The 14,935-nt window shown below is 37.7% G+C and overlaps 1 protein-coding gene across 2 annotated transcripts in view; it reads right to left on the minus strand.

The window, feature by feature from the left end:
• nr6a1a (nuclear receptor subfamily 6, group A, member 1a) overlaps positions 1-14,935 on the minus strand; it is a 126,756-nt gene that overhangs the window by 93,040 nt on the left and 18,781 nt on the right. The window contains exon 2 of one of the 2 annotated variants that reach the window (XM_088335221.1): positions 8,729-8,776. The exons of the other annotated variant lie outside the window; for it this stretch is intronic. Within the exon in view, the coding sequence (XP_088191347.1) occupies positions 8,729-8,776 (48 nt within the window). The remainder of the gene's footprint in view (positions 1-8,728; positions 8,777-14,935) is intronic. 2 annotated transcript variants of the gene reach the window in all.

Here is a 14,935-nt window from a genome sequence, read left to right on the forward strand (position 1 = left end):
TGTTGGTGATAAGAAACTGCTGAACCTATAAAAAAACTCCAGACTCCATAAGTGCCAGGAGGACATATAGACATATGGGAGTAATAATCGACTAATTGCTTCATAAAGGAATAGATCATTATTGCAGGAGGTGTGTGTTCTAGAAGGGGGGGTATTATAGTAACCAACAAACATACATAACACTAGCAAATTCTGAGTGCTTTTTAACATTGTTGTCGGTTTACATAATTTTTCGTTATTTCACTTTCAACACAGAAATATTGCATTAAATAGACGGATAATAAAAGACAAATATTAATATTAAAAAATGATAATAATAAATTTATATATATATATATATATATATATATATATGTGTGTGGCAGCACGGCGGCGCAGTGGTTAGCGCTTGTGCGGCACAGTTCATGTCATGGGAACCTGTTGTGGGTTCAAATCCAGCTCCAGACTTCCTGTGCGGAGTTTGTATGTTCTCCCCGTGCTTGCGTGGGTTTCCTCCGGGTACTCCAGTTTCCTCCCACATTCCAAAAACATGCATTTCAGGTGAATTGGCCGGTCCAAATTGTCCCTAGGTGTGAATGAGCGAATGAGTTGTCTGTCCCTGTGTGCCCTGCGATTGGCTGGCAACCAGTTCAGGGTGTCCCCTGCCCACTGCCCGATGATTGCTGGGATGGGCTCCAGCACCCCCGCGACCCTACTGAGGATAAGCGGTGCAGCAAATGAGATGAGATTATAGACTATAATATACAGTCATTGTGTAGACCGTTTTAATCATTTATTCATTGTTGCTTCAGTCATTTTTACCAGTAAACAAAAATACTTTATTGGGGGTTTAGAGGATGCTCAGTGTTATTTATTGGAATACAAATTCAAAGAAACACAGGAAATTCATACAACAGTAACGCTGTGTGTTAGGACATGGCGCCCGCTGGATCTAACAGGACCACACAAAAGTCCTCTTGTTTGAGCTTCCAGCGTTATCCTCATAAATTTAAATATAAGTCACGACCGAGTTCCAACTTATCTCTGACCTGGAAACACTTTGTACTTTGCATGCTGCACTGAGAGGAAAAAAGGGGGCCCCATGGAAGCAAACGAATAAGATTAAGAGTAACTGAATCATAATAAAGTATACGGGGTAATAGCAAAAATTGTGTTTGAGCAACTTTTTCACTTTACACAGACAGGAAAATACGAACAGGGGTGTGACCAATAACAGTTTGAAAACGAAATGGATTAAAAAAAAAATCTTTAAATACTAAAACCCAAGCTGACATGCAATTTTTAGTTCAGGAAAAAAAAAAGATCATACAGGTCGGCAAAATCAGAGATCTGTGTAAAACAAATATGCTCTTAAGAAAAATGTAAACCTGGTGCACTTGAATGACTTAGGAATCAAACATATAAAGTCGCTCCAAATATGCGAAGACAAAGAAAAAACATGAGCTGGTTTGCGGCCAAGTGCTTCCATATGGATGAAGAGTTCATCGGGTCCAGGTGACACGTGGGTGTGTAACTAACATGAAAAGACAAAGGGTATCTAGCGCCCTCTGCTGGACGAGAATATTTCGTGCAGCGGGAGTCCTTATTTCTTGCGAGCAGCTGGAGCTGCACTCATTTTCCAGTAAACAATCATTTAATGGAGCGTGATTAGAAAGCAAGATCTTATTTGGATTTGAGGAATCATTAAATGTTAAAAATTTTGCAGTAGAATCCATACAAAGCATCCCTCATTACACATTTAATTGTATGTATTTATTTTATCGACAGGAATAAAAAAGTACTCCTCATTTAAATTGTTTTCTTCATTTAATTTCAGTTTGTTTTTGTAAAATAAATACAAACATTGAAATAGATACAATATCTGATAGTTTAGGAAGTGTTTTTACAAGTATACAAAAAATAGAACCTAATTTTATGCAGGAATTATATATTACAAAAATAAGAAAGACAATACTAAAAAATAAGCCAAAAAGCCTGATATAGCAGATATCTAATTCAATGTATTTTTTTTATTAAAATGATTTAAAAATAACCACAAAATGTGCTTAATTAAGGTATCTTAATCATTTTATTTTACTTTTCTTTAGTTAAAAAAAACCTTGAGATGTACTGAGTATCAAATATATATAATTTTTTTTTTTTTTTTTTTTTTTTACGAACTAAAAAAGAAAAATCATTTTTTGTTGCAATCATATTTTGCAAAAATTAGTTGATGCTTAACATGGCAAAATGTCTGACGGATTTTTATGTATTTTTTCAGAATTAAAATGTTACCAAAAAAATCGGGCAAATTTGCTCATTCGAATTATTTTCTTCATTATTTTATTTATTTTTGGAATAAGAATAATTCCAGGGCAGCACGGCGGCGCAGTGGTTAGCGTGTGTGCGGCACAATTCTGAGGTCATCGAATCTCCTGTGTGGAGTTTGCATGTTCTCCCCGTGCTTGCGTGGGTTTTCTCCGGGCACTACGGTTTCATCCCATATTCCAAAAACATGCATGTCAGTTCTAAATTGTCCCTAGGTGTGAATGAGCGAGTGAATTGTCTGTCCCTGTGTGCCCTGCGCCTGGCTGGCAACCAGTTCAGTGTCCCCTGGCCACTGCCAAAAGATAGCAGGGATGGGCTCCAGCACCCCCGCAGCCCTAAAGAGGATAAGCAGTGCAGATAATGGATGGACGGATGGATGTATTTGAACCATTGTGTGCCTCTATGTTACATCTTTCGGGTTGTTAGGCGGTGATAAAGGAGGGGAGGTTATTGTCTTATTATACACTGAATGTTTTTATACAGCATTTTGAATGGCAATTTATTGCCTGAAAAGTGCTTTCCAATTACATTTTATTTGATTTGATTTGAAAAAAAAGAACACCGGCATTTTAATTTGTGCTGGAATTACATTTTACAAATATGAGAAAGAGATTATTGAAAATAAGCCAAAGGGTCTCATATAGCATATCATTATATTTTTTTAATTAAAAATACTCAAACAATTTTGTTTATTTAAATTATTTTCTTTGTTTTATTTTAGTTTCTTTTTATTTAAAATACATTCTAAAAAAGGATAGAATCTATTTTGAAAATTATTTCGACCAATGTACAAAATATACTTTATTTCATGGTGGATTTATAAAAATAAGAAAAAAGTACTAAGATAAGCAAAACTTTCTGTAATGGTGGGTGGCTAATTCCGTTTATTATTATTATTATTATTATTATTAAAATCTTTCTAAAATACTCAGACAATTTTGCTTACTTTAGTTATTTTCTTATTCTATTTTAGTTTTTTTTGTGAGAGAAAAAAAACACGTGATGTTTTTGAAATAATTTTTACTAATTTCCGAAAATAATACTTCATTATATGTTGGAATTATATTTCACAAAAGTAAGAAAAAACGTACTAAAAATAAACAAAATAATATGATATGGCTGATGGCTTATTTTCAGTATTATTTCCCTATTTTGTGCGATGATTTGTTACAAGCATAAACTAAAAATGTAATGATTATATTCATTTTTCATTTAACGGGAAAAAAAGTTTGTCTTATCCATCAATTTCCAAAGAATTGAAACCGCCTTACAAATGAAGCTCCAAAGTTTAGTATAAGATACCTGTCAACCTCAGCCAATTCCTCTCTTTATTAATTATTGCAATTCTGCTTATTAAATAATAATAAACCTTACAAACACAACGTGCAACAATTGACTCAGAGCAAGACAAACTATGCAGAATAAAAGTAAAGATATTTTACGTAAACAAGTTAATTTTATCCACCAAATAACACAAACAATTCTTTTGGTATTTTCTTTGGGGGGTTTTTTCCCCTCTTGCGATAAATCGCGGTTGTTTAGCATAGGTAAAAGTGCAGGATTTTGCAGACTTCATCTGTTCCACAGATTGTTTTACTTTGTGACAGAAACTGTCACAATTTAGTTTAATTTACAACGAAGATACAGTATCAGAGAATCAGTTCCAATTGTCTTCCTACACTCTATTAAGTATGTACTTTCATCAAATGACTAAAAACTCTCATCTTCAGCATTAGTTTAAGGAAGGCAGAAGTCAAGTCAAGTCACATTTATTTGTATATCCCTTAATCACAAGATGTTTCAAAGGACTGCACAGAACATCGAAAAATGCATTAGATTTTATGTCATCATCAGACTAAATGTATTCACAACACCACATTGCTTAATGTTGTTTTGGCTAAACTTTTTCCCATAATGCTCTATTACAACGTTGGACAATGTGGGACCGTGAGATAAAATTTAATGCATCTATAACTATCTAGAATTTGGAGCTCTCGCCGCCAAGATCAGGGTTGGATTCTTGTTGGATCAAATGCTGAGCGAATGTGGTCAGTTGTATTCGTTCAATCATATCCTATCGTCGAACTTTGAGGTTTTTAGGGACGGGGGGGGGAATTGTGTGTATACAAAATAAATACAGATTAAGCAGAACAGGGGCAGCACGGCGGCGCAGTGGTTAGCGCTTGTGCGGCACAGTTCATGTAATGGGAACCTGTCGTGGGTTCAAATCCAGCTCCAGACTTCCTGTGCGGAGTTTGTATGTTCTCCCCGTGCTTGCGTGGGTTTCCTTCGGGCACTCCGGTTTCCTCCCACTTTCAAAAAACATGCATTTCAGGTGAATTGGCCAGTCCAAATTGTCCCTAGGTGTGAATGAGCGAATGAGTTGTCAGGGTGTCCCCTGCCCACTGCCCGGAGATGGCTGGGATGGGCTCCAGCCCCCCCCGCGACCCTAATGAGGATAAGCGGTACGGCTAATGAGATGTGATGAGATAAGCAGAACAGAATTTACTAAATCTCTTTCATCAATGGAAAGCCATCTTGCACAAATGCACTTTTTAATTTGAAGACTCTGGATTAATACCACAACAATATTAGCAATCTACGTTGACATTGTATTCTGCTACGAGTGACAGAGATGATCTGAATTTCATGACGAAATCGGCAGGACTAAATCAGTTTTACTATTCATTTTATTTTTTTCCTCCGTACAAAAAACAATCTTTAAATGGTGTACACAACTTGAAATGATCAAAAAACATACACAATATGGGGAAAATGTACAAATGGACAGGTATGATATACCCAACCAAAAGTTCTTTGTAGTGGTAAAAATATTTCACGAGGGAAAACGTCAAGAAAAAAGAGCGAGAACCGCTGGATTAAACGATTGGAACTGAATCCACTACATCGTGCTGAAAACAGCTGTTGCTAACGCAACTATTTGGCCCCTGACCTAGGTTTCTGGTCACTGAATGGGGGTCTCTGAATTCCCACCCCAGTTGGAACATTTACAAGGCTTTCCTCAGCCCCCCTTGACCTGAGCATCACCCTTACCCGATGCATGCACTGAGGCGTCCTAAGGCTCCAATAGGGCCAATAGCGGCCAAGAAAGTCACCACGGCCACAAGCCCGACTCGTCAAGTTTACAACCCTATCAGGTTTGGCCTCATAAATCCACCACTCCTCCTGCTGTACACAACAATGCTGCTTATTCACTCGCCGTGCAGGTTTAATAGTTCTCCTCTGACTTCCTTCCACTTTTTCACCCCGGGCCCTTGGATTCTCCTCTCACATGTTTATAGAGGGAGTGATGAGAAAGGCTGGAGGAGAACGGCAGACAATCGGGCCAGCGAGTCATATCGAGGTCAGTGTTTTTTGAACTGTGTTCAACCTCTGACCCTCCCAACACGCCACCTGGCGCTGCAATGGCAGCAATGGGAGTCCTGGGTGAACTTCGCCTGAACCTGGACCTTAACATTGGACCATCACCTCACCCCGAGCTGCTTTGTTCCGAGTCCCTTCCTGAATCGGGTACATTAGAGGCATCTTTTCATCCAGAACTGATAATTACAGTATTTTCCACACTATATGACGCACCGGATTTAAAAGCGTACCCACAGAAAAATGTGTTTTGTCATATAGCTCTTCTTTTTCCTCGATCAGGAGTGTCCGCTGAGCTCCTATAAAACTTCAATTTACGATCACTGACTCATTAATCTGGCCCACAAACAGGCAACATGACATGACTAGCAGCAACCACGGCTTTGAAATGAAATGAAATGAAATAAAATGATCTGCATTTATATAGCGCTTTTCAAGTCAAGACTTCCCAAAGCGCTTTACATTGTGCTTCACATTTCCCAATAGCGGCTGTGCAGCCATGTGAGGCGCTAACCTGCTCATTGGGGGGATTAGGGGTTCAGTGTCTTACCCAAGGACACTTTGACATGTTCTTATCCAGTCTTCTGACCAGTATTGTTTTGTCTAAAACTTCAGCTGTGACTTCACACGTGACCTAGGTTATTAAACTAATGTCAAAGCCATTTGATGATACAAAGCTCAACTTCTATTGTGTACACTTGCTGACATATCGTCTTGCCCTAGCTTTTGCCTCCAGTCACAATGTTTACAAATTAAAGGGTCTATAGTTTTCATATATAAGATGCACTGGACTTTAATGCGCATGGAGTTAGAAATAAGTAAGGGCTACAGTGTTTATTCATGTAAAACCATTGCACATTTTAATCACAATATATATATATATATATATATATATACATATATACACACAGGGCAGCACGGCGGCGCAGTGGTTAGCGCTTGTGCGGCACAGTTCATGTCATGGAAAACCTGTCATGGGTTCAAATCCAGCTCCAGACTTCCTGTGCGGAGTTTGTATGTTCTCCCGTGCTTGCGTGGGTTTCCTCCGGGCACTCCGGTTTCCTCCCACGTTCCAAAAACATGCATTTCAGGTGAATTGGCCGGTCCAAATTGTCCCTAGGTGTGAATGAGCGAATGAGTTGTCTGTCCCTGTGTGCCCTGCGATTGGCTGGCAACCAGTTCAGGATGTCCCCTGCCCACTGCCCGGAGATGGCTGGGATGGGCTCCAGCCCCCCCGCGACCCTAATGAGGATAAGCGGTACGGCTAATGAGATGAGATGAGATGAGATATATACACATAGTAGATCAATATATAATCTATGATCGATTAGTCAAAAAATGTTGCTTACCACAATTGCATAACATTCCATGTTACAGATATCAAACCCGGGTTACGGCGGTGAGACGGCTGTAACCTAACCACTAGACTGCAAGTGGTTCCGAATGCATACAATAAGGCATTAGATTTGATCTTATTATCCATTGTATTTACTCACAGTGTCAGAAATGAATCTTAGATAATGGGGGGAAAACAGAAAAACTTCCTGAAAGATATTTAAAAAAAAAAACAAAACACTAAAAAGCATGACAAGGGAAACAATTCTTTGGTGTATCTTATGAAGAAAACCGACTTTGCGTTTATTTATATCTTTGACTGTCTGTTTACTCCATTCTCTAACCTTAGTTTACAGCACTGTAAAAATAGCATTTAAAAAGATCGAAACCCTTTTCATATGTCATCTCAATCACTGTAGGTCTAGTGGTTAAACAATCAGATATTGTATCCATCTTAATGTATGTATAACACAGTCACGATCCGGGTTCGATTGCATTTAATGTTTTGCGACTTTGATCATCATTGTTTATTCAATGATAACAAGAAATGTTGTGTAGCAAGGCACACGTGTAAATACTGTATGAGTATTCAATCGTATCCACTGCATTTTGCAGTATATAAGGTGAACTTGCATTTACTGGCTGATTTGGTGATTTTAGGTGGGCCTTATAGTCTGGAAAATATGGTTGATGTTTATATTACCCAACAAGGAATATATATTTTCCACTCAGCAGATTATTTTCCGATTTTTGACGTATCGTTTATCTTATTTTACTTTATTGTATTACACTTACAATTAACCCTCTACCATTTCAGGAAATGTTCTTTTTTATTCATTTTAAGTATTATTTATTATTTTGATTTAAAACATACAGTAAAAAATATAGTATTATTTTTCATAAATTGCTAATAACATTATAAAGACTTTGATTTATTTTATTATTTGTTTTCTGTACTTGAGCCGCCCCCCCAAAAAATATAGTAAAACAAGAAATAGAAATAATGCTTAAAATGAGAAACATTTCTAAAAACAATTTTCGAAAAACAAAAAACTAAACTAAATAACCTCATAATTTACAGAACAAAAAAAAAACAATGTGACCAAAAGAAAATTAGCACTACAATAAAATGAGAAATAGAATTCAAATAAACAGTTTTTTCCTTTAAAATTGCCTTTAAAAAAGGTTTCTAATCTTTAAATGTAAAAATGAATGTCCAGATGAATTTTACAATGTCATGTTATGTATACCAATACATTCAAATATGAGAACTGTCTTTTAATGTTTGGTTACAGTGATAGTTGGATGAATTGAAAACTTTTAGTTTATACTTCCCTCCGGTGGTCTTCTAGGGTATCACAAGGAAGTGCGACTATGTTAGTGCATTTATTATGATGCCTGCGAGGAGCCTTGCCTAAATTGCGCATTTTTTTAAATTACAAGGTTTTTAGTGGTGTCCTTTGAGACATTAGGATTAGCAATTTTCCATAAAAATTGCATCAGAAAAATTACATGTTGATAGATGGCAACTTGATGGTACAGTATGTATCTATGCATGTACACTACGTATGAATGTATTTATGTTGGTAACACTCTCTTTTTGTGAAAACTGGTGTTAAATATAATGTGGTCAAAACTTTTTGCACCTAATTTAAGTGCTGCATCAGATAATTGTTAGCCATGGTACAGTAGATAAATGACTTACCGACGTTGTCGTTGTTTTCCGGCTCAAGTGAGTGGTCCCCATAAAAACCTAGGAGAAAAAAAGGATAGTTTAGTTCAAGGAATACAGTGTTTAATCTCGCAATGCTTTCGAATAGTTGCAATGAAAAGAGAATGGGGATAATGGTTTGTGTCCCCTTGATGAGACAAAGAACTATGATTTATTCTCAAATCCGGTACACAAAGCAATGCCAGTCCATAAACCCACTAAAAGTCAGGACAAGATATCCTGTGTTGAGTCACACAAAAAACCTAGACACCAAAACCTACTTTGGACTGGCCCAACTGCAATTATTAGTCGTTTGATGTGCATTATCAAATTTAGAACACATTTTACTGTTAGTTTCATCTGAGGGTTTCAAACCCAATACGATGAAATTGTTTAGTCCATCCGTCAATCTGTCATCTGCAACGCTTATCCTCAGTAGGGTCGCGGGGGTGCTGGAGCCCATCCCAGCTATCTTTGGGCTGTGGGCAGGGGACACCCTGTACTGGTTGCCAGCTAGTCGCAGGACACACAGAGACTCGCGCATTCACACCTAGGGACCAGCCAATTAACCTGACATAGATGGGGTTTTTTTGGAGGAAAACCGGGGAGAACATGCAAACTCCACACAGGACGGTTCGATCTCATGACCTCATAACCGTGCCGCACACGCACTAACCACTGCGCTCCCGAAATGGTTTAGTAATAAAGAAATATGAACCAACAAAAAAATAAATAAATTTGATATTTATTTATAGATGAAAATGAGAAAAACTGGATGAAATCTCTTTATCGGCAGGTACTTCAACGGACATTGTGTATTATTTAAGGCCTTTTAGTAATAAGAAAAATATTCATTCATTCGAGAAAAAAAACAAGCATTTTTTTAAAATACTATGTTGAGAAATTTGTATTTATTTTACATAACATGGGGCTCACCTATGATTGTCTGCCATTTTGCTGCTACGGGTATCCAAAGACCCAAAAACCTTATGCTTTCATGCTGGGGAAGGTTTGGCAAGTAAATAAGAGAAATGATGAAGTTTGGTCAATTTGAGTCTCCTTAGTTTTTCTTTTTCTCTGTGCTCTGAAGCATTTTTTGGTAGCATTACACAACACAGCGACATCTGGTTGTCAAGTATTACAAATTGTTTCTTTAAAATCAAATCCATAAATCAACCTTTTTCTATTGGCCCGACCCTGGCCCAAATAATGGAACCAATTGTGGGATTTGACTCTAAAAGTACACGCACGCATTAGTCCTTTTAGTCTTTTGAACAATTAACATATATTCCGTACTACATGTCACTCCGGAGTATAAGTCGCACCGGCCTATAAATGCATAATTAAGAAGGAAAAAACATTTAAAAGTCACACCTGGAATATACGTCACAGTTTGGGGGAAATTTGTATGAAAAACCCAACACACAATAATAATAATAATAATAATTTCCTTGTATTGTCATTCTGTGTAACAATGTACACAGAACGAAATGTCGATTGCACCTGACCCGTTGTAGCGAGCCGATGCAGCCGCAGCCAACAGAGGGCGCCGCCGACCACTTTTTAAGTCTTAGGAATGACTCGGCCGGGGCGCGAACCACCGACCTCCCAGTCTCAAAGCGGGTGCCTTACCAAAAGGCAATCTAAAATAATTCAAAATAGAGAACAACAGGCTAAATAAGTGTACAGTACCCCAAACATTACATGATTGGCATGCCTTGTAATGTCAGTAAAAACGTAACATATTAAGAGTTATTCAGATAACATGCTAACTAAATGATCAGTTTCACCCCAAATCACAAAGTCCAGTGAAGTTTTCATCCTCGGTGTCACTTTTACGAGTAAATGACTCCCACAACTCGGGATGCAGACGATGAGCCGCTTCCTCCTTCCACTTCTAGGTTGCTAACGTCACACTCATAGTCACCTCCGTATTTCGCTAACTCCAAACTTTTTCCTGCTCGATTAGCAGCATATTTCACTATTAGCAGCTTATAATCAGGAGAATATTTTTTGGGGCTGCCATTTTTGTTCGGCTCATTTCAGTTGTTTTGTATTAATTACCGGAGTTGTCCTGAAAAAAAACGTTGAAGTTTTTATTGTTTAAAATCACGTGCATCCATTCAATATGGTTGGTGTGAAGTGTAGAAGAGGGGAAGCGTTTCTTTTGAAATGAAAGTGGAATAAGAAAGCTTGATGCGGTTGAGAAAACGTTTTTTCTCAGGTTCTTTTTACCAAGGAGGGAGGACCTGTTGAAGCACATCTTACAAAAGTAAGTTAAACTCGACTTTATTTATCTTTAAAGAGCATATCATTTCATGAAGTGTTCATTTTTTAGTACAAAACAATACAAGTTACTTATACAAGCCTTAAACATACCTATAATAAACCTTAACCATATAAAATATAGCACTGAAGCAACTTACGAACAAATTCAACACACCAACGATCGACCGAAACCTTACTCGTTCTTAAGTTGGGCAGCGTCTGTATACCTTTAGTTTTTTGTTACAATTGACAGGCTTTAATTTATCATAAATCACCTCTCCTCCAGGCGAGTCTTCACAAATGAAATATTACATTTTGGATTTCGGTCGGGCTCTGTCTTGCAAATCAAGTGATTTGGTCAGGCTTGGGCTAGGTCGGGCTTTAACACCTGCGGGCTTTGGTCAGGTTTAGGCTGGAAGTTTAGGCCCGATCTTACCTCTAGCCTCCAGGCATATATGAGCGCCACATCATTAATGGGCAGAGTAGCTTATAAGAAACACAAAATGAATGGGGAAAAAACACTGACAGAAACCTAACTTCCTGCGTGCAGGGTTTGTAAAAACGTAAGTGGTAATAATTTCACATACAAGTCGCACATGGAGATAAGACGCAAACCTGGCCAAACTATGAAAAAAATTCAATTTATGGTCCGGAAAAAAAGAGTAAGCAAAAAAGAGACATTGAATGGACCAAGTGAGAAGTACAATTTATGTTGATCATTGAACATCAAAAGTAGAGTGTTTCAGAAAACAAATCTATATTACTTTTCAGAGTTGCAAATGTAATAATCATGCTAATCGCATCTGGGTGGGTGTCATTTAAGCCTCGGACGTACTCTTTTTATTACATTTTAACTAGTGATGCAATCACTCATATCAAGACAGCTCCTTTGATGTATTCTCTCAAAAGATCCGAACCCCCTACGTATATCAGAGTATCACGAGCATCATATCAACAGCTGCAGACCCCTGACCCAACACACGCCACCTGCCCCCCACCACATCAACCCGGGTTAGTCAACACAAGCATATGTTTTCCCCAGAGCATTCACCCGCACAACCTCTGTTCCAACACACACGTGCCTTGGTGGCCCGCCTTGAAGGGACACACTTATATTGATGTATGATACACAAACAGGCTGCTGCTTAGTATTACCACCTCCCACTATGACCATTCACTATCTAGGTTCATATGACGCGGATCGGATTTTTCTGGAATATGCTACCTGTGGCTGGTCAGGACAGCCCAATTTGGTTTTTTTTTCAAATGGTAACTGGGCAGATATCATAGGTCTTGTATTATCTGATTTTTCCAAATCTACAGCGGTCTAAACGGCCAAATAAATAAATAAAACCGTATTCTTTTGATTAATTCATCCGTTTAAAACACAACCATTTGAAAACTTTCAAAATTGTGAAATTGAAGTAACAAATGGTATTACTCAAATGCGGATCTAATTATACAATAAATGTGATTTGTGGTAATTATGTCAGTTAGTACTAAACCATGATAAATATTAATAATATATATATAATATATATTAACAATTGTTAACGAACCATGAGTGTTAGATTTGTGTTAAATCTGACTTAATGTATTACTCTATGGACATTTTACTCAACTCATATTCTTGTTTATTAAAATGTCCTTAAATAAATGACTTTGGTTGTGGTAATTTTTTGAATCCTTTGAATTTGAATCCCCTAAATATTGTTAAAAGGAAAGTTATAGCCCATCCATATTGGGCATAGTGATATTATTGAGGAAAACCCTGTTATATATGTACACCAATGGGGAGATATGCAATTCAAGGACATTATATGTTAAAAAATTACCGTATGTCATTAATAGTGAGCATATAAGCAGTACCTAATTTCTGAATTAAATTGTAAGGACCATTTTTTTCTTAAACAAATTAAAAGGTAATATAGTCCCTATTGCCTTAAAACATGGTGGCCAAAGTGGGTGGCAAAGTGACCTTAAATTTCAAACAACACAGAATTGTTTTTAAATGTATTACTTTTATTTTTTTTAATAAGTCCACCATTTTGTTTTTGTTGTCTCTCTGTTTTTACACAAAATGACTCAAAAAAGTGTTCAAATGTAGCCAAGTATGCGGTTGGTCCCCCTTTCATTTAAGTGTTTTAGAGTTTTGCATATCATTTTGAATTTAATTAAGTGTAAATGTGAGTGTGAATTGTTTTTTATGTAACTGCTGTTTGTGTGTACAGTGTCTTCTCATCAAGCCCAGTCAGCAGGAATAGGTTCCAACCCACTGGCCACTCAAGTGAAGATAAGTGCTTTTAGAAATGAAGATGGATTTGTTAAGTGCTCTCATTTATGTAATTTGCTTCTTTTTCTTTTACAATTTAAATGCTTTTACAATCAGGACACAGTAGCTTCGTATATTGTTTTATTTCATAGTAAGATGTTCAAATTTCCCAATGGTTTGATGCTTATCAAAGTAGGTAAGATAAGTATTAGTTTTAAAGATAAATTTAAAGACTGAACATTTTGATAGGTTTGTCTAACATGATTTACTGCCGATACATCTAATTCCTGAAACAATCTAGGACACATCTGGGGCAAGGACAAGCTTAATTTTTGCCAACAGTTCTTTGAGGTAGCAGAATGCACTGAAGATGACCAGTGTGTGGTCTTTGCTGCTAATCCTCGTGACATCTTATTGATCACTATAGCCCAAGGCTAAGAAAGCTTTAAGAAGCAGCCAATACAGCCGGAGCCTGGTCTGCTATGGCCCATTGTGTGCTGACAAAGAAAGGCTGCATCTTTAACCTTTCACCTCCTAAACCTCCGCAACCTCCAGCTCTATCAGTTCCTCATCAAAACAACATACAAGCTTGTGTCGCTTACATCTCTGTTCTTAGATATTGAACAGAATGCTCGGTCGGGCTTTAATTGCTATAGTGGAGTTCAGGGCCTTGTTCTTGGGTAGCTCTTAAATGCTTATAAGACTCCTGAATGAATGGCTTACCTTCTTAAAAGATGATGGAAATGTTGTAATGTGAGATAATATTTAAAAAAATAGAAAAAAGATTAAACCCACCTATTTCTTTCCAACGCAACCTGATCCACTTTATTAATGGAAGCAAACATATGTTACTGTTAGTGCATGAGCCCAAAAGAAAAAGCTCCTACCATGAAGTATATGCGCAGATATTGAATGTAAACTAAGTACCCCGCGCTTTGAAATCCACAACCGCCAACGATGCATTAGCAAAGTCTGGAATTTCTCCCTGACATTCATAGTCAGTCCAGCACAGTCCCCGATTTTTACTCACAGATGGCCGAGGTTACGGATGGCCGCCTGAGGCCAGCGCCAGCTTGTTATCTGAGGAGCTTGGCCTCTACATGCCAACATGGCAGAATCTGGGCCGGTTCTGGTGTAATCAGGCCCACCCAGGAAGGAATTCTGGTCAGTTTATGATCAACATTGAAAATTTCCCTGATTGTTCTTTAGATTAAACTCGGTTAGTCACAAGCGAGAGTGAAATTTACTCAAATACATGAACTCATCTTACACAAAATTACAATTAGTGAACTTATTTGTTTTTAACAATAGTTGCTACCAAAACAACCATGCACTTATTTTTTTCATGATTACTGATGTAAAGCAGTAACTGAATATAGAAAAACAGTGATAAGATAAGATAATACTACCTAAATAAAATGTGAGTTAAATATAAGCACATAAAGGAAGTCGGCGGTGTCGTGATTAATGATGTGACTCAGCTGCGCCCACTCTTTTGGCGCCAACGGCCGCGGGTTCTGATTGGCTTCCGATCAGTATTTGTACCCAGTCCTGTCTGTCCCGTTTTGTCAGTCCGTATGCGAACCTCGGTTAACACTAGGCAAGCCTTTTTCGACCCTGACTCCCACCTGTCCTGTTTTTTGCTCTCGTCTGTCCCCCGG

Source organism: Urocampus carinirostris, chromosome 5 (assembly GCF_059441175.1).
Source record: "Urocampus carinirostris isolate Australia breed hairy pipefish chromosome 5, RoL_Ucar_1.0, whole genome shotgun sequence".
Lineage (NCBI taxonomy): Eukaryota > Metazoa > Chordata > Actinopteri > Syngnathiformes > Syngnathidae > Urocampus > Urocampus carinirostris.